General features: G+C 52.4%; 1 protein-coding gene across 8 annotated transcripts in view; it reads left to right on the forward strand.

Annotated features, from left to right (window-relative positions):
- Positions 1-17,826, forward strand: part of DVL3 (dishevelled segment polarity protein 3) — a 33,849-nt gene extending 16,023 nt beyond the window's left edge. Inside the window, exons 2-17 of one of the 8 annotated variants that reach the window (XM_033068921.2) lie at positions 5,571-5,640; positions 9,110-9,231; positions 9,621-9,727; positions 10,300-10,435; positions 10,682-10,775; positions 11,137-11,206; positions 11,497-11,636; positions 11,834-11,910; positions 12,421-12,533; positions 12,850-12,900; positions 13,024-13,173; positions 13,925-14,056; positions 14,285-14,452; positions 15,042-15,254; positions 15,544-15,942; positions 16,393-17,826. In XM_033068921.2, coding sequence (XP_032924812.1) covers positions 5,571-5,640; positions 9,110-9,231; positions 9,621-9,727; positions 10,300-10,435; positions 10,682-10,775; positions 11,137-11,206; positions 11,497-11,636; positions 11,834-11,910; positions 12,421-12,533; positions 12,850-12,900; positions 13,024-13,173; positions 13,925-14,056; positions 14,285-14,452; positions 15,042-15,254; positions 15,544-15,942; positions 16,393-16,424 — 2,074 coding nt within the window. In that variant the 3' untranslated portion in view covers positions 16,425-17,826. Of the gene's footprint in view, positions 1-5,570; positions 5,641-9,109; positions 9,232-9,620; positions 9,728-10,299; positions 10,436-10,681; positions 10,776-11,136; positions 11,207-11,496; positions 11,637-11,833; positions 11,911-12,420; positions 12,534-12,849; positions 12,901-13,023; positions 13,174-13,924; positions 14,057-14,284; positions 14,453-15,041; positions 15,255-15,543 lie in introns of all 8 variants that reach the window. The other 7 variants (XM_033068923.2, XM_033068922.2, XM_042779606.1 and 4 more) reach the window with 7 other exon arrangements.
- Positions 17,827-18,302: the final 476 nt, after the last annotated feature.

Here is an 18,302-nt window from a genome sequence, read left to right on the forward strand (position 1 = left end):
TCCCTCCTTCCTCCCTCCCGCAGGTCTCTTTGTTGGAAAATTCAAGGCAGATGAGTGCTGGGGAGCGCTGGGCCTGCGGGCCAGGCGCTGAGCTGCAGCTTGGCCTCGGCACGTCGGCTGGCCCCGGCATGGGAAGGGGGCCGGTCAGTGCCCGGCTGCAGGGCAATTCTCCGGGCAGGGCAGCAGCACCGAGGCTCCTGGACTCGCATTCGCCTGGGCAAGGCAAGGCTCGGGTTGCCTCCACATGAAAGGGTTTTTTTCCTGGCTACCATTCTTACACCGTGTTGCACCCAGCCCCCAGCAGGACGTTGGAACATTCAAAACCTGACAGTAAACTCAAAGCAGTCCCTTTGGAATCACCCTTAGGCAGATGTTTTCCCTGGGCTCTGGGAAAAGGAAAGGCTTGATGAGAACTGAGAGAGCCTGAACTCCTTCTGGGTCTGCTCTTTCAGGATTCCCTGGCTCAGACCCTATCAGGTGGGGGCTGTTCCCAGCACATTCACAGGATGGTTTTCCAGTTCCATCTCATGGCTGCCTCCCCGTCCAAGCGCCGAGCAGAAACGTGGCACTGCTCACAGCTCCCCCAGAGGCTGCTCGCTCGGTGGCTTCTGACGTGTGAACCTGCGGTCGTGTCCGTGCGAGAAGTGTGACTGGAAGAGTGGTGAGAGGTGGGAGGAGGAAGGCTGCAGCTAGGGCTGAGACTGGAAAGGAGTGGAGGAGGAAGGCTGCAGTTCAGGCTGAGGCTGGAAAGGAATGCAGGGCACGAATAGCTGGGATGGTGTGAGGGGTGACAGATGTGAGCAGTGCTGCGGAGATATTCCTGCTCAGCATGTGCCTGACTCCAGCACTATCAGTTTTTGCTCTGTAGAGTCTAAATATATAATCCATTGTGCTCTGGCATCTGGGTGATAAATAGTGATAAATAATGTAGTGGCTGGGGAAAGAGGGAGAAAACTGCTCCGGGGTGGAGCTGACCCCTGGGATGTCTGGGGCAGCCGCAGGGTAATAAGAGTGAGGAGGGACCAGCTCTCAGGACAGAGGGAGCTTGTTCTCCATCAGGCATTGCAGCTGAGGCTGAATGGGCGGGTCTTGGGGTTGGTTTCCTCTGTCCCCACTGAAAGTGGAATAGTTGACTTGTGCTGAGCGGTTGGTCACCTCGACCCAGCAAATATATCACCCTGTCCCTTCACCCACAGGCAGGGCTCTGTGTCCCTGAGCAGGCAGCATGTAGCACTGAAAATTGGCTCTGCCTGAAGTTCTCTCTAGGAATTGGATGCAGTCCAGGCTGCTGGCGACAGTATGAATGGATACTAGTGCAGCCAGGGCAGGGTGCATGTGCGTGTGCGCTTGGAAGTGAGAAGACGACAACTTGCCTGCATTGGAAAGGGCTGGTGTGGGCCCCATACCGGGTCCCAAGGGGACTGCCTGTATTTGGCATTCATCTGGGCTGCAGGGCCTTTGGGCAGAGGCTGGCACAGAACATGCTGAAGAAGCATTAAGCTAGCAGGGTTTTAATCCATCGTCACTGCTCCTTTCCTGCTTTTCCTGCTTCTCCATCTGTGCAAGAGGAATTAACACACATCCTGGGAGTGGATTAGACTGCTCAAACCATGACCTTCTCATCTGTCTTCTGGGATGGGTAGCCTTTGTGCAGTCCCTTTGCTGGCTCTCCAGTTTTTTCAGGGATTGTGAGTGCCAGCTGCCAGCAAAGTGCCAGCTCCCTTTCACCCGTGGGACAGCCCTTTGCTGAGTGTGTGTGACACCGGTGCAACCAGTGGGGCTGGCAGGGTGGAGCGAGCCTGCTCCCCAGGTCTAGGCTTCCAGCCCTGTTCATTTGCCTTTTGCTGATGCCTTGTGAGTGTTGGAAAGCCTCGTGTCCTGTTTTTGGGGGCAGCTGTTGGCACACAGGGAGCACAGCCAGGAGCCCAGAGCACCTTCTCCAAGCCCCAGCATGCTGTGACTTGATGGCACTCTGGGGCAATGGGTCACAGCTCCGTGTCCCACCTTTGCATCCTCTTCGATTCTCCGTGAGTTGGGGACTGGCTTGGGGAGCCTTCAGAGCTGTTGATAGGATTCCACTTCTGAGTAGTGTTAGATACTTATAATCTACTTACTTTTAATACATAATTTCTCTTGGTTTCACATTCTTTACTTTGTTCTTTTTTTGTTGGACTTTTTCTCCCCCCACACATAATTTATTCACTATTTAGTTACTTAATGTTTTAAGCATAATATGTGTCAAGCTACCTTAGATATAGCTTGGAAGGGGAAATACAGTATCACAAACGAATTGTAATATTTCTTTGTAATAAATAAGAGTCCTTACAATGTTGTCATTGGGTAGAAAATGAAAGAGCTTGTTAAAGCCTGTTTTGGTATTTGATTTATCAAAGATAGTAGTAATTGAATCTTTTGAATTCACAAGTTTTTTGATTGTAGATTCTCTGTGGAACAAGTACTTAGGTGTCCAGTGATATTTAAAATTTTAGAAAAAGTAAACTTTCTCCAAAGAAAACTACTGGGGCTTTTTTACCCTTTTTTTAGTTTGTTTGTTTTTTTGGGTTTTTTGTTTGGTTTTTTTGTTGTTGTTGTTTTGGGGTTTTTTGTTTTGTTTGGGTTTTTTGGGGTTTTTTGTTTGTTGTTGTTGTTGGGGTTTTTTTTGTTTTGTTTTGTTTTACTCCTAGGAAAAAACAAAGTTAATGCTTCTTTCACTGTGAAGGGTGATATTCATGTAACTGTTTGTGTAATGCAGGGACATGACATTATGGTTCAACTATAAAACTTGAAGTGATGTTGAAATATTATGTAAGTAATTAAAAAACAACAGTATCATTTAGTAGACAGCATGTTTAATGTATTTCACTTTCATCTATTGGAAATCTCTGGCACAGTTTGTGAGTCTTTCAGATCATTATAAAGAGGCTTAAATTATGTATTTCTTTAGAAATAAGCAAACTGGTGGAAATGTCTCTGGAATACAGAGAAACTGTCTGGGAGGTTGCTGGAGTGTGTGGAAGAACTTCCTGCTGCAGTGGGTGAGGGAGCCAGCTAGGGAAGGCGTGCACTGGACCTGTTGTTTGTGGACAGAGAACTGGTGGGTGATTGATGGCTGGAGGCTGCCTTGTGCACACCAATCACAGCATGATAAGAGTTTTTGATTCTCAGAAGTAAGGAGGGGGATCAGCAGAACTGCTACCTTGGACTTGCAGAGGGCAGACTTTGGCCTGATTAGGGACTTGGTTGACTGGGTCCCTTGACAGAAAGTCCTGAAGGATGAAGGAACCCAGGAAGGCTGGATATTCTTCAAGAAGGAAATCTAAAAGATGCAGGAGCAGGCTGTCCCTATGTACTTGAAAGACAAGACAGTGGGGAAGAAGAATGGCCTGACTGAGCAGGGAGCTTTGGCTCAAACTCAGGAAAAAAATAAAATATTTTACCTTTGGAAGAAGGGGGAGGCAACTCAGGAGTGCTACAAGGATATTATGAGGTAATGCAGGAAGAACTAGAAGGGCCAAAGCCCAAATGGAACTTAGCTGGCTACTCCTGTTAAAGACAATTAAAATGTTTTTACAAATAATTTCAGTGACAAAATGAGGACTAAGGAGAATGTCCATCCTTTATTGGATGTGGGGAGAAACAGTGACAAAGGATAAGGAAATGGCTGGGGTACTTAATGTCTTCTTTGCCTCAGTCTTTAATAGCAAGATCAGCTGTTCTCACGGTGCCCAGCCCTCTGAGCTGGGAGATGGGGACAGGCAGCAGAATGAAGCCCATGTAATCCAAGATGAAATGGTCAGCAACCTGCTATGCCACTTAAGACACACAAAAGTCTTCAGGTTCAGATGGGATCCACCCAAGGATACTGGGAGCTCAATGAAGTGGAAGTGCTCAGTGAGTCACTCTGTCCTTTACCAGCAGTCCTGGTCAACCTGGGAGGTTCCAGGTGTCTGGAAGTTGGCAAATGTGGTATTCATCTACAGGGAGGGCCAGAAGGAGAATCCAAGGGAGCTACATACCTGTCAACCTGATCTCAGTGCCAGGGAAAGTCAAGGGGCAGATTATCGTGAGTACATGCCCATCATGAGGCCTGTACAGAACAGCCAGGCACTCAGACCCAACTAGCATGGCTTTTGGAAAGGCAGGTCCTGCTTGACCAACTTGATCTCCTGTGACAACGTGGCACAGTTAGTGGATGAAGGACAGGCTGTGGTTGTTATCTACCTGGGCTTTAGTAAAGCCTTTGACACTATTTCCCACAGCATTCTCTAGGAGAAATTGGCCACTTGGACAAGTACACTGTTCTCTAGGTAGAAAACTGAATGGTTGGTCCCAGGAGGTTGTCAAGAATGGAACTACATCCAGTGGCTGCTCACAGTGGTGTTCCCCAGGGCTCAGTACTGGGGCCAGTCCTGTTTAATATCCTTATCAATGATGTGGTCATGGGGATTGAGGGCATACTCAGTTCACAGATGACTAAGTTGAGTGGGAGTGTTGATGTGCTGGAGGGTAGGATAGCTCTGCAGAAAGATCTGGACAGTCTGGATTGACAGACCAAGGCCTGTTGTATGAGATTTGACAAAGCCAAGTGCTCGGACCTGCACCTGGGTCATGACCCCACACAGCTCTGCAGGCTGGGGGAAGGCAGCCTGGAAAGCTGCCTGGTGGGAAAGGACTGGGGATGCTGGTTGATAGTGGCTGAACATGAGGCAACCTGTGCTCAGGTGGCCAAGAAAGTCAGTGGCATTGTGGGTTGTGTCAGCAGTAGTGTGGACAGCAGGACCAGGGCAGTGACTGTCCCTGTACTTTGGGCCCCTCCCTACAAGACAGACATTGAGGTGCTGGAGTGTGTCCAGAAAAGGGCCACAGAACTGGGGAAGGGTCTGGAGCACAAGTCCTGTGAAAAGCCGCTGAGGGAGCTGGTGGTGTTTAATCTGGAGAAGAGGAGGCTCAGGGGGGACCTTATCACTCTCTACAACTCCCTGAAAGGAGTTTGTATCCAGGTGGGGATTGGTCTCTTTTTCCAAACAGGAAGTGGAAATTGCCTCAAGTTGTGCCAGGGGAGGTTTACATTGGATATTAGGAACATTTCTTCACCAAAAGTCAAGCACTGAAACAGGCTACCTGGGGAGATGGTGGAGTCACCATCCCTGAAGGTATTTAAAAGTTGTGTAGATATGGCACTTGGGGACTGGTTTGCTGGTGGCCATGGCAGTGCTTGGGTAATAGCTGGACCTGATGGTCTTAAAGGTCTTTTCCAACCTAAACAATTCTATGATTCTATGATATGCACCTGAATTTTGTTTTTACTGATTAAAATGTGAACTGAGGGATGAAACAGCTGCATGCATGTAAGAATGACTATTCAGTCTTTGACTCCTCTTCAGGCTGCCTGTCATGGCCATGGGGCACAGGAACCTGTGACCTGGCAGCAGGAGAGAACTGTCAGTCTTCTCCTGCTCTATCCCCAAGCCTGGGCTGCCTGGTATTGTGTGCAAATACCCATCTGGGAAAGTCTCCTTTTCCTTTGAAGTCCTGAACCCAGCTCTGACTGCCTCCTCTCCCTTCTGCAGGGTGGTGAAAGAAGAGATCTCGGATGACAATGCCAAGCTTCCCTGCTTCAACGGCCGGGTGGTGTCATGGGTAAGCAAGCCCCTTGCTTTGGGGATTCTCAGTCTATTTGTGCCCTCTCTGAGAAACACCGTTTGGATGTGGAGTGCCAAGTAAGGCACAGGGGCTGCTCAGTACTGTTGGTGTGCCCGCTGCTCGCAAAGCTGTTGGGCTGGATCCCCATGCTCCAGTCCCTCAGCTGGAGAGGGGACTCTGTGATGCTGGGTCCCCTGTGCCAGGGAAGATGTGGGATACCTCTACGAAGAGCTCATGGTAACTGATGCCTAGCAGAGATCATGGTCATGGCCTGTCCACAGCATAACCCCTGTGCCCCTATGGCAGGGTCAGCTTTCCAAGGAAAGTCCTGCTCCAGTGACTGGCGCAAAGGGCTTAAAGTGACTTTAGTGCTGGTGAAGTGGACTGGATTTGACTGCCCTGAAGACTAAAGGTACTGCCTGGGCAGCTGCAGGACAAGCTTTTCCGTCAGTACCATGCCATGCACATGCTCTGCTCCCTGCTCGCATGCTTCCTTCCTCTATCCCCACAGGGATCCTCTGTTAGTGGGGGGAGAGTCTTTACAGCACATCATCCATTTTTCCCTCTGCTGAGCCGCAGTTTTTGCTGCTGAGGGTATGGGGATCTACACCAGGAGCAAAACCAAGACTCACGTGCCTTTTTCCAGAGGCCTCTAAACAGGTCCTGAACAGTAAAAATCCTCGGCAAATCAGGCTAGGTCAGACCTAGTTCTGATTCTATCCCTGCACCAAACAGTGATGGGGGCAGGCAGGTATCCCACTGCTGACACTGCTGCTGGGATTCCAGCCAGGGGAGCAGGGTGCAGGCTGGAGCAGGGAGGAAAGGCTGTGCTGGGCTCCTGCACAAAGAGCCGGGCCGGACGCCTGCCGTCCTCCCTCTAGCGGTCACCCAGGTCCTTCGGAAAACAGCCTGTGTCCAGCTCTTGGCCACCACACATTCCTCTGCATCCATCCCTCTTCTGCTGTATCTGCCCCAAGATGTCTCCCCACCCTTTACAGCTGCTTTTTGCTTTCACTTGCCCTATGGGGAGTCACAAAGTCTCTAAATCCGTTTGAGTGCTCCTTTTTAATCTGGTGTGCTTTTCCTTGTGATCCATGTATCCATGCAGCTGCTGGCCTTCCTTGTAGGAGCTCTCTGGTTGTTCAGTGTGAGTGACACTGGTGTGGGTCTGTCTGGTGTGACCACCATGCTGCTGCTCTGCTGGGCTGGATCCTGGCATGGAGCTGGTGTCCAGAGTGAGCATCACTACCAGCTCTTGTGCATGAAGGGTAGTGGCAGTCCCAGAGGTGTTTGTGCACCTCATAATCCCTTTTTCTGGGTGGTTTGGGGGCTGAGAGGGGGGCACTTGCTTTGCTGCTTCTAACAGACAGGCTGGGATGATGCTATTTTAAGAACTCAGTACTAATTTTAACAACAGAGAAAGACGGGAGCTAGAATCCAAGTGAGTATTTCCTGACAGTGTAAGAGGCAGGAAAAGTGCAGGATGGTTATCAAAACCTTCCTGGGAGGAAATCCCAGCCTTGGGAGTGTTAGAGGAAGATAGCATCAGTCCCGCCTGCTTGGGAACACCCCCTCAACTTTCCTCACTGCTGTTGACAGCTACCTGTGGCTAGTTCTCTCTGTCCAGATCTATTTGCTTGATATATTTCATCATTTGCTTGAGATTTTCAAGCATAAAGCGTTATATGACTTTTCCCTAGGCAATGCTGGCCACTTTCAGCATCTTCTCTACCCTGTGCTCCTGTGCAGTGGCTACCAGAGTAGGGATGTGACCCTTAAGGATGGGGGATATGTCCTGGGAAGACAAGTCACCCAGGAAGGTGCCAGGAGCAGAGCCAGGGATGTGTCTGGGGCTTGCTGAAGGGAGAGAAGCCGACCTGAGCGTGAGACAAGAGCTGGTTAGACAGTTGTGACAGCAGGAGCTGTTGGGCTTGTCCTGGGGCTTGTGGGACGGGCTCTGCAGCTTTTGACACCTGAGGCTGCTCTCTGCCCTGTCTGCTGCCTTGGCTCTGACTTTTTCAAGGCTACCCTGCCTTCCTTGCCCCAGCTACATCCCTGTCTCTGTTACCAATGTATCTGTCAGTAGACCTCTCTCTCATCTGCTACACTAGTGATGATCTGTGGGGTCCCTCCCCGCTTTGTGACGGTTTCCCCAATTCCTGAAGGTGGGCAGGTCACAGCTCTTTCATCAGTGATGCTGGGAAACACTCAAGACATGTATAAATGGGCTGTGCTTCTAGCATCTGAGTTGGCATCTGCTCTTGGCTCCATGCAGATGTGGTTCCTTCACCAGCAAGCAGTAGCGCTGCCTCTGAATTTACAGTGGATATTATGGTTTGGACAGCAGCTATCAGCTTTTTTCCAGGCTGTATTTCATGTTTCTTTTGTACTGAGCAACAGTGGATAACCCCCACCTCTGTTAGATCCTTCCTGGGCCCTGTCACCTCTGCTCAGTCAAGTTGGACTCAATGATCTTTAGTTGGACTCAATGATCTTGAAGGTCTCTTCCAACCTAGTGATTCTGTGTGGGATTCTGTGTGCTGTGGGATCCTGAATGCCTCTGTCAAGAAAGAGGCTTTTTGTTGTTTTATTGCTTGACACTATTGGGATTAGCCCAGTTCATTACAGCTTGAAAGTAAGGGAGAGTGCAAATCTGGATAGGGAGCAATACTGGGGAACAGCTCATTTAAGCTATCCTGTGGCCCCTGGGAGTGTCTCCAGCTCATTCCCTGAGCCCTGAAATCGGTGGTTTATTATAGAGCCAGAATCATGGTGTGTTTGTGTGCCTGGGCTCCCTACAGCTGGTATAAAGAGTCTCTAGGGTTTAACCCTTTCTTGAATTTCTCCACTGGGGAATCCACTGAGCATCCCAGAGATTGGCTGAAGGTTGTGCTCAAGCCAATAAGCTGAACACAGCCTGGAAGTTTGCGAAGTACATATGGAAGCCAGAAAAAGAGCCTGTTTCAAGAGTCTATTTCAAAGCTAGCCTTGGCCCTGAGCTCTGTTACTCCCAGCTTCTGAGGGTTGGGAAGGTGAAACTCCTGCTGGGTCCCACAGCTTGAAGGCAGAAGTGTAGAGGCTACTAGAGCTGAGGAAAGGAATGGCTTGTAACTTTTCCAGTGTGAGAACTGAGGGAATCCAGTCTCTGCTGCAGGATATGTGCTAAAGGTTACCTGAGTGTGTGGTGTGAGTGTGCAGGTGATGTCAGAGTGTTCAAGCACGGCTGTCACCCACCCGGGCTTCACTGCTGGGTCAGGAATTCCTGAATCAGGAATAGCCAGTGTCAGGGAAGGCCTTGGGGGGGAAATGTTGCTACATGCTTGGCCTGTTCCATACCTGCTCATGGGCATCTGCTGTTGTCAACTGCCAGAAATGAGATTCTGGGCCAGGCAGGCTTTTGGCCAACTCCTTTGGCCACTCTTATAAATGTTTTCTCAGTTTCCTTTTCTGTCTCTCATCCCTCCAGCTGGTGTCTGCAGAGGGTTCCCATTCAGATGCTGGCTCGGTCTGTGCTGATAACCAGACAGAGCTGCCACCCTCCATGGAGCGCACAGGAGGAATTGGAGACTCCAGGCCCCCCTCTTTCCAGTAAGTTACACAGACATCTGTTCTGGTTTCCAAGGGACACTTGGTGCATTTGCTGCAATCCAGACCAGTATCCCAGACTAGGCTGGGACACTCAACCAAATTGTCAGGGATGACAGCCAGCAAGAGAGGAGGAGAGTGGGGCTGGAAGCATATTTGAAGTGGAGCTGTGGTATTCAGCAAACAAGGGCATGCTGAAAATAATGCAACAAAAGAGCCAACACAGCATCACAGTCTTTTGCCCTGCGGTCATAGATGTGCTGTGGTAGTTGCTGTCCCTCAAGAAGGAGACGGCTGATGGCTGGAACCTTGTGTTGGTCAGGACAGAGGAAGAGATAGTCTTTTCAGGTTGTTCCCTGTTGAACATATTTGTTGCTTTTATCTCATCACAGCCCTAACACTGGGGGGAGCCGTGAAAATTTGGACAATGAGACAGAGACAGACTCGGTGGTGTCATCCCAGAGGGAACGACCTCGTCGGACAGATGGGCCTGAGCATGGTGAGTGTTGGTAACATGGTGAGAGCTCTGCAAGGACATGGCTGAGGCTTGGTGGCAGCTCCAGACTTGGGGCAGCTTCCTCTGCTCTGCAGAATCTTCCCAGCTCAAAAGAGCTATTCTATGGCTTTTAGAAGAGCCATAGACTCACATTGGAGGCAGGCCATAACACCTGTGTTACAGCAGAGCTTGGTGTTGAACCCTTTGGGGTCAGAGGAGGTATCTCCTCTAGAAGCCCCAAGAGCAGGAGACAGTTGTGCCTCTGTCTTCTTAGCTGAGAAGCTGAGTGAGCTTTACTCTTGCCGATTGTGCTGCTTCTTCCTCTACCAAAGAAACAGCTGCAAGTCTTCCACAAGTTTAGCAACATTTTTCCTACTGGTCCATCAGCCTCTTCCCCATCATGTAGAGATAGAAGAGGTATCCCATAGGGGATGGATCTGATCCTAGGGTCAACTGGGAGTTATTTGGCACTAGGTGGGATTGACTGATGGCCAGATTTGTTCTGAGGAGGTTGCTATGAGTCCTGCATAGGGGAAGAGTTTGTCTCAAGCCCACTGAGCCTTGTCTTTTCACAGCACCCAGGGTGAATGGGACAGTGAAGGGAGAGCGGCGCCGAGACCTGGGTGGGTACGAGAGCTCCTCCACGCTCATGAGCAGCGAGCTGGAGACCACCAGCTTCTTCGATTCAGATGAAGATGACTCCACCAGCAGGTAGGAGAACTTGGGTCTTGGGGAAACACTAATTTCCCCCTGACTCTCAGAACAGAGAGGTGCCTTTGCAGGGCACAGTAGTCCTGGCTCAGACCTGCTTCTGTCTCACCCAGCAGATCCCCTGTTGTCTGTCCCCCATGTGCATGTTCTCCCCTCTGCCCCTGCAGTCCTCTATTCCCTGGCTCTCTTGCTGCCAGAGCCACCCACTATGGCAGCAGAAGAGCTGACTCTTGCTTTTGCCTGCAGGTTTAGCAGTTCAACAGAGCAAAGCAGTGCTTCCCGTCTAATGAGGAGGCACAAGCGACGCCGGCGGAAACAGAAGGCTCCACGCATTGAGCGGGTACCCAGGGAGGGGCTGGGTATCCTGGGGGAGGCAGTGCAGGTCAGGGTGGGCTCTCAGGGATTCAGCTGTTTTTGCTGTGGGCATGGCTTCTGATGAATGTACAAAAAGTGCTGTGAATCTTTTCCAAGTCAATGTAACCTCAAGAGTTGGGACTACAGGCCTTGTCCCAGCTGTAGAGAGATCATAAGGACCACGGCTTTTCTCTGGCTCTGCAAAGCTCCCTGCATAAGGCTAGAGTTGTGGGTGGTAGCTGTAGTGCCACAAGGAGGGGCAGGAAGGAAAGGACAAGTGAAGGAAGCTAGAGCTGGGAATGTTACTGAGGCACAGGAGGACATCTCATGTTTCGCTTACGTTGCAGTCCTCGTCCTTCAGCAGCATCACAGACTCCACCATGTCCCTGAACATCATCACAGTCACGCTGAATATGGGTGAGTGGGAGGTGTGCCTGCAGCCTGCAATCCTTCCAGAGTGAGAGTGGGTCATGGAGAGGGACCTGGGGAGGGGACAAAGTGAACGTATGGAGGAGGAGTGGGGAGATGGATTCTGTAGGAGATTGGCTTCTCTTGTAGAAATTGTCTCTCAAGAGTTTGTGTGTCCCAGGACATCGCTCTGGGACGGGTACAAATCACCATCATTGGGATGTGGTTTTACTGAGGTTAGGTCTGCTTGTGCCTGAAGCTTTGGGGTGACTTACTTCTTTCTCTTTCCATTCCTGCAGAGAAATACAACTTTCTGGGCATTTCTATTGTGGGACAGAGCAATGAGCGTGGGGATGGAGGCATTTACATTGGCTCTATCATGAAGGGAGGTGCTGTGGCAGCTGATGGCAGGATTGAGCCAGGAGACATGCTCTTGCAGGTACTTCACACCCACATATCTCCATCTTTGGGCCTGGGAAAGCAATAAGGAAAGACCCAGAAGCCTCCCTAAGAACTTTGGTAGGCTCAACCCAGGAAGCTGTGCTTGGAAGAGGGAAGCTGAGTCACTGCTGGGCTGAGTGGGGAGCTCAACCTCTGGTCACATCTCTGGGACTCACCTCTTCGTGTTGTTTGCAGGTAAATGACATCAATTTTGAGAACATGAGCAACGATGATGCTGTGCGGGTGCTGAGGGAGATTGTGCACAAGCCGGGGTGAGTACCTGGGTTGTTCCTTCCATCCAGGGACATCTGCACAGTTTGTGCTTGGGGTGTGCGAGTTGTATCTTCCAGCCACCTCTGCCAGTGCCTCTGCAGAAGCTCAGAACATAGGGTTTTGGTGTTGCTTTGATTCCTGGGTTTTCACATCCAATGCAAGAATTGTAGCCAACAGAATTGCGGGGAATTGGGGTCTGTGCCCCTTTTTTGTGGGGATGCTGAGTTGCTGCTCATTGCAGGGCAATTGGACTAGATGACCTTTAAAGATCCTCTGCAAAACAAACTGTACTGTGACTCTCTGATTCTGTTTGGGTCATCAGCAGCCCTCAGCAGGGTCACATCACTTTGTTCATGTCACTAGGGAAATCCATAGCTGGAGGGAAACAAGGTCACTTTACTGGCAGCTTCTCCCTGTCTCCCAGGAGAGAGCTGGCACACAGCATCTAGCCATCATGTAGGGGTTTGTGTTACTGTACTCTGGTCCTAACTCTCACCTTTTTGTTGCAGGCCCATCACCCTGACAGTGGCCAAGTGCTGGGACCCCAGTCCGCGGGGCTGCTTCTCGTTACCCAGGAGTAAGTGGATAGCTGACCCACCCTTAGCGCTGGTGCCCAGCTCATGTGAGAGGCCTGCCTTAAGCACTTACTTGGTTGTTGTCTTGTTCCTCCCCTGTGTTTGTGACTCCATGGGGCACTGAATTGGGGTTTGATAGGGTTTCAGCTCTCCTTTTAGGAGACTGCTATGTCCTATTCCCAGACCAAAATGCCCATAAGCCCAGCCCTCTTTCCCACATCACGCTGGGGACGCGTATCACTGGGGTAGGGAGGTCACTTGCTCGGGGCGCCAGAGGAAAGAGAAACCCCCTCCTTAAGCTATAGGGGGATCTCTCCCTCTGCACCTCTCCTGCTGACCCTCCCTCTCTTCTTTCTCTCCCAGTTGCTCCCCAGCGGATCTGGGCTGGGCCAGACTCTCCATGCTCCGATCCGGGTGAGTCCCGGCAAATACTGGGGATGGAATGGGCTGTGCTGAGTCCCTGTCCCTCCCCAGAGGTTGTTTTCATGAAATAACAATTTCTTACAACTACTGACTGACTCTTTTTCTTCAATGCAGGTGAGCCCATCCGGCCCATCGACCCGGCAGCCTGGGTGTCTCACACGGCAGCGATGACTGGCACCTACCCAGCGTACGGTATGAGTCCATCCATGAGCACAATCACTTCCACCAGCTCCTCCATCACCAGCTCCATCCCAGAGACCGAACGTAAGTCCTTGTGCCTCCGTGCTGCACCCGCTGCACGGCCTCCTCGCCTTCACTATGCTGTGAAGGGAGCAATACATCTGCCTGGGGACAGCTGGGGTGGGCCACATCTGCCCTGCCAAGGGACTGGGAGGGAGGCAGCTCTCGCTGGGCTGGTACTATGATCAGTGGGAGTTCTGCCTGGGAGAATTAACATCACGTTTTTCAGCCTTCTGTGTAAGGAGTGTAGAGGAGCCTGGGTGCAGTCAGGAGCTCTGGCAGGTGTAGAGGAGAGGCTCACACTGGTCAAGGGTTAGCTGCTGAGAATGTGGAGCCAGAGGGATTCAGCATGTCCCTGGAGCAATTGAGAGCTCCTCCCAGACAGCAGATAGAGCAGGATAGAGGAGGCAGCTGAGAGCAAGAGAGCCTTGTGTTGGGGCAGGGTCCTGCTGAGCACAGCACTTTTGGTTGCTTTCTGAAGGTTTGGGATGATTTGGTATATAAAGCCCTGAAACAAGGGCCTGGAGAGCTTGGGTGAGGCAACAAACCAGGAGTTTGTTGTAAGTTTGTGACTCTTGCCTGGGCTTTGCCCAAGAGGGAACAGCTGTGACATGAAGGATAACATGGGAAGGGGGGTTGCACAGCATGTACCTCAAGGCTGTCTGCGATGTATTGTTCCCTGGCACATTCCTCCCGCGTGTGATGCTTCCATGTGGCCCTCTTGTCTCTTCTGTCCTCTCTCACCTCTGCCTACCTTCCTTCATCCATACCACAGGCCTCGATGACTTTCACCTGTCCATCCACAGTGACATGGCCACCATTGTCAAAGCCATGGCCTCACCAGAGTCAGGTCTCGAGGTGCGTGACCGCATGTGGCTGAAGATCACCATCCCCAATGCCTTCATTGGTAAGAGACTGTGCTGCCTGCAGCAGAGGCAGGGACTGGGGAATGGGGGCCCATTTTCAAGCAGATGTCCAAGGGAGCATCTTTGTCACCATAAACAAACTGTTGACTAGGCAAGAGTCACAAATTGAACCTTTTGACCCACTTTATCTTTGTTCCAGTGTGGCTTGGTGCCTCAAGGGCCACCATCTTCCTTTCTCTTACTAAATTTAACTGTGTATTTGGTGGCAGGTTCGGATGTGGTAGATTGGCTCTATCACCATGTGGAAGGCTTTACTGACCGCCGTGAGTCCCGCAAATATGCCAGCAATCTGCTGAAGGCTGGCTACATCCGACACACCGTGAACAAGATCACCTTCTCGGAGCAGTGCTATTACATCTTCGGGGACCTCTGTGGAAGTATGTGGGATGGGTGGGAGGGAGAGGGTGGAGGGATAATGGTCCTGCAGAACCCTGCTGACACCACAGGGACACACCTACAGCCACTGCCGTCAGGCTGGGCTCCTTGTTCTACAGACCCTGTTAAGGGATTGATGGAGAATATCCTAGATCCCTTGTCTTGCTGCTGAGGTAGTGAAGTTGGAAGCAGCATTGTCAGTGTCAATTACTATGTGATCTTTTCTCCTGGGCAGTCTAGCAGAGTCTTAGTCTTTACTGACTATCTCCAGGCTCTGAATTTCAGTGCTACCAAGGGGTTGGTGCTCAGGTAACTGGGTTCTGCTCAAATAAGATGGAGGAAGGAATTAGCAGGGTGAGCTGTAGCTCTGATGTGGTCCTTTCCCACCATGCTGGTCTCTGTAATAGAGTGGCAGCTTGGACTCCCACAGCCTGGCAGTTCAGCCAGGAAGGTGAACAGAGAGAGTGCCAACCTCTTGTGTCTCCTTGCATATCCTGTCCTTGTCCATCAGCAAGAACAGACAGAAAGCTGCAGCACCACATGTGGTTGTTTTTCTGCTTGGATTAACCCCTGTTCTCTGTTTTCTTGCAGACATGGCTAATCTGTCTCTTCATGATCATGATGGCTCCAGTGGTGCTTCTGATCAGGACACTTTGGCTCCGCTCCCCCACCCAGGAGCTGCACCCTGGCCTATGGCCTTCCCATACCAGTATCCACCGCCTCATCCATACAACCCCCATCCCGGCTTCCCTGACCCAGGCTACAGCTACGGAGGGGGCAGTGCAGGCAGTCAGCACAGTGAAGGTGAGTGAAGAGGACTAAAATACCCTTGCAGGTGGGCAGATATCCTGTTCAGTACAGGCCAGCAGCAGGAAAAGGCTGCTTAGGCAAGGCCTTATGTGGGGGAAACCAGGACAGAAGCCATCTTGGAAGGGCCGTAGGACTTGCTGCTGAAGGGAGATTGAGAGCACTGAATTGCTGGGGCCTGGCTGTGCCAGAGCATGCTGCAGTCCTCCCTTGGCTAGAGGAGCATCCATCCCCTCTTCCTGACTTGCCCGAGCTGGCGCCTAACCTTGCGTCGTGTGCTTTGCAGGGAGCCGGAGCAGCGGTTCCAATCGCAGTGGCAGCGAGAGGAGGAAGGAGAGAGAGAAGACCGGGGAGTCGAAGTCAGGCGGCAGCGGGAGCGAGTCGGACCACACCACGAGGAGCAGCATGCGGCGCGAGCGTGCGGCCAGCGAGCGCTCGGTGCCGGCCAGCCAGCACAGCCAGCGCAGCCAGCACTCCCTGGCTCACAGCATCCGCAGCCACCACAGCCAGCAGTCGTACGGGCCGCCCGGCCTCCCCCCTCTCTTCAGCCCCCCCATGTTGCTGATGCCTCCACCGCCGTCAGCCATGGGGCCCCCCGGGGCGCCGCCAGGCCGTGACCTGGCCTCTGTGCCCCCCGAACTGACAGCCAGTAGACAGTCCTTCCGAATGGCCATGGGCAACCCCAGTGAGTTCTTTGTGGATGTAATGTGAAGCGCCCGTCCCCTGTCTGTCTGCTGTCCCTCCTTTCCCCTTCTATCCCTGTTGTTTGTTTCCTAGGACCAGCCCTGGCTTCACCCCTTGTTTTTTGGGGTTTTTTTTTTTGTTTCTTTTTTTTGTCTTGATAACGAAAAGAGAAAAGGGAAAAAAATAATAAATGGAACTAAACCTTGATTCTAATCCCTCCTCGAGCAGGGTGGACAGGCCTGGCAGGCCTGCTGGGTGCTGTCAGCCCATCCTGCCACCAGACTTGTGTATTGCCGATGGTAATTCCCTCCTGCCATCCTCTCTAACCCCATTAATCTGCATCCGTCCCAGCACCCTGTGCTGCTTGCCCGTGTGTCACTGCTGCCTCAGTCCTTCCACCCTAAACATCTTTTCTTTCTTTTCACCCTTTTGTGTTTCTTCTATCAAGCAGCAAAGAATTACGGGGTGTTTGACTTTCTCTGAGCCTGCCACCCGTGGGGGGGAGAGCTGGAGCATGGCGTGGCCCGACAGCAGGACACAGAGCTCCAGGGGCGCTGGGCAAGCATGGCGCTGAAGATGGCTTCTTTCCTCCCCCTCGCGGAAGATGCCCTGCCCTTCCCACAGCCCTGAGAGGGGAGCAGGGACCAGCCTTATATATGTATTCTAAATCCCGTTGTAGTTGCCTTTTGGCTAATGCATGAATGTTCCAGGGCTTCAGTGCCTCCAGGGAGTGGAGAGATGCTGCCACTTCCCTCTTGCCTCCCTTCTCTTGCCCATATATTGGGCCAGGTCTGAGCCTGACACTGCCCCATGGCCGGACCCTCCTTCACCTTGGTCAGGCCTTAGGGCTGGGGCTGTACCTCTGCATCCAGCCCAGAGAGGTGGCGATTCCCTGTGCAGAGTCTCTTACGTGACTCAGTGCCCTACACCCGCCCTGGGGTTCTTTGGGGGAATGTAAGGGCAGAGCTCTGCTCCTTCCATCCTGCTCTTTGCCCTCCTGCCTGCAATGTGCTGCTGCCTGTCTTGTTTGTAGGGACTGTCCCATGCTTGGGGCTGGCAGTGGCAGCTGTGGCCTTCTCCCTCCTGCTGTCGCGCTGCTGCTCAGCTATGTGATACCTTCAAGGGCCTGGACGGAGTTAGAAGGCGAGGGTGGGGCACAACTGGTTCACTTTCATGCTTTAGAGAATCGTGGAGGTACTCTGTATCTGCCCTCTGAAGGGCCTCAGTCTGTGTCCTCCTCTGCCCAGTGCTGCTGGCCTGGCTGCTGGGAGGGACAAACCTCTGGGACAGCCCCAGTCCCTCTGGGCTACGAGCAGTGCCTGGTGGCAACATGAACTCTCCAAGGGTGAGACTGCAGCCTGAACCATGGCCTCTGGATTCAGTGCCCACAGGTGTGCTGGTCCAGCTGAGTCTGCTCCAGTGCTCCTTGCCCTTCTTCCTTCCACTTCTGGGTACTCGGAGATGTGCCTGGGGCTGGGGCACCGCTTTCCCCATGCCCAGGGCCAAGCACGGTACAGTATGGACATGCTCTGCTGCTGTTGGTGCTGGCGCCCCGGCGCCCTCTCCTCCTGCCACACCGTGGCTTTTTCCATAAGCGTTGCCTCTTTTGGTCTTTCTTGTGTTTGCGGTTTTTATATGATGGAATTGAATTGTATTTTGCTCCCTGGGAGTCTGCACTGCCCTGCAGCCCCCCTTCCAGCTCTCACACACCATCAGTTCATCTCCCTGACTCCCTGAAGCCTCTCCTTCCCTCAGCCCGCTGGAGTCACTGTCCCCAGTAGCCTCCCTGGCCACTGCTCCCCCCCCTTGCCCTGCCCTACCCATTGGGTTTTATAAAAACAACACCAATCTCCTTGTTTTTATTTATAAACATAGTTTTATTGGACTTCTGCCTTGTGTTGTTCGTTTATTCTTTTTCCCCCCAGCCTCCTCCATCCTCCTCCATCGTCCTCCCTTTTCCCTGTGGGATCGCAGCAGGATGAGGGCACCCTGTGCCAGTGCCGGGTGTCTTTTCCCGGGATGCGGGATGCGCTCTCCGGAGCAGGGCCTGGGCGGAGGCTCTCGGGGTTCCCTGGGTCCCCATTTCCAGCGGCAACACTGCGGGGAGAACCAGGGACCACTGCGGGGCGGGGAGCGGGGATGCCTGGGCGCGAGGCCAGCGGGAGCTAGGAGCCCTCTGGAAGGGCGCGGCACCCTCAGGACTTTGCAGGGCGAGCGCGGCCTCCTGCGCGGGCGCACCCCCGGTCCAGCCGCTCGCTGAGCTCAGCTGCCATGCTGTCCTCGCCCCGCCATAGACTACAACTCCCAGTATGCCATGCGCAGAACTGTCATTCCCGCCCCCGCCGCGCGGCCCCCAGCGGA

This window comes from Catharus ustulatus, chromosome 10 (assembly GCF_009819885.2).
Source record: "Catharus ustulatus isolate bCatUst1 chromosome 10, bCatUst1.pri.v2, whole genome shotgun sequence".
NCBI classification, from domain to species: Eukaryota; Metazoa; Chordata; class Aves; order Passeriformes; family Turdidae; genus Catharus; species Catharus ustulatus.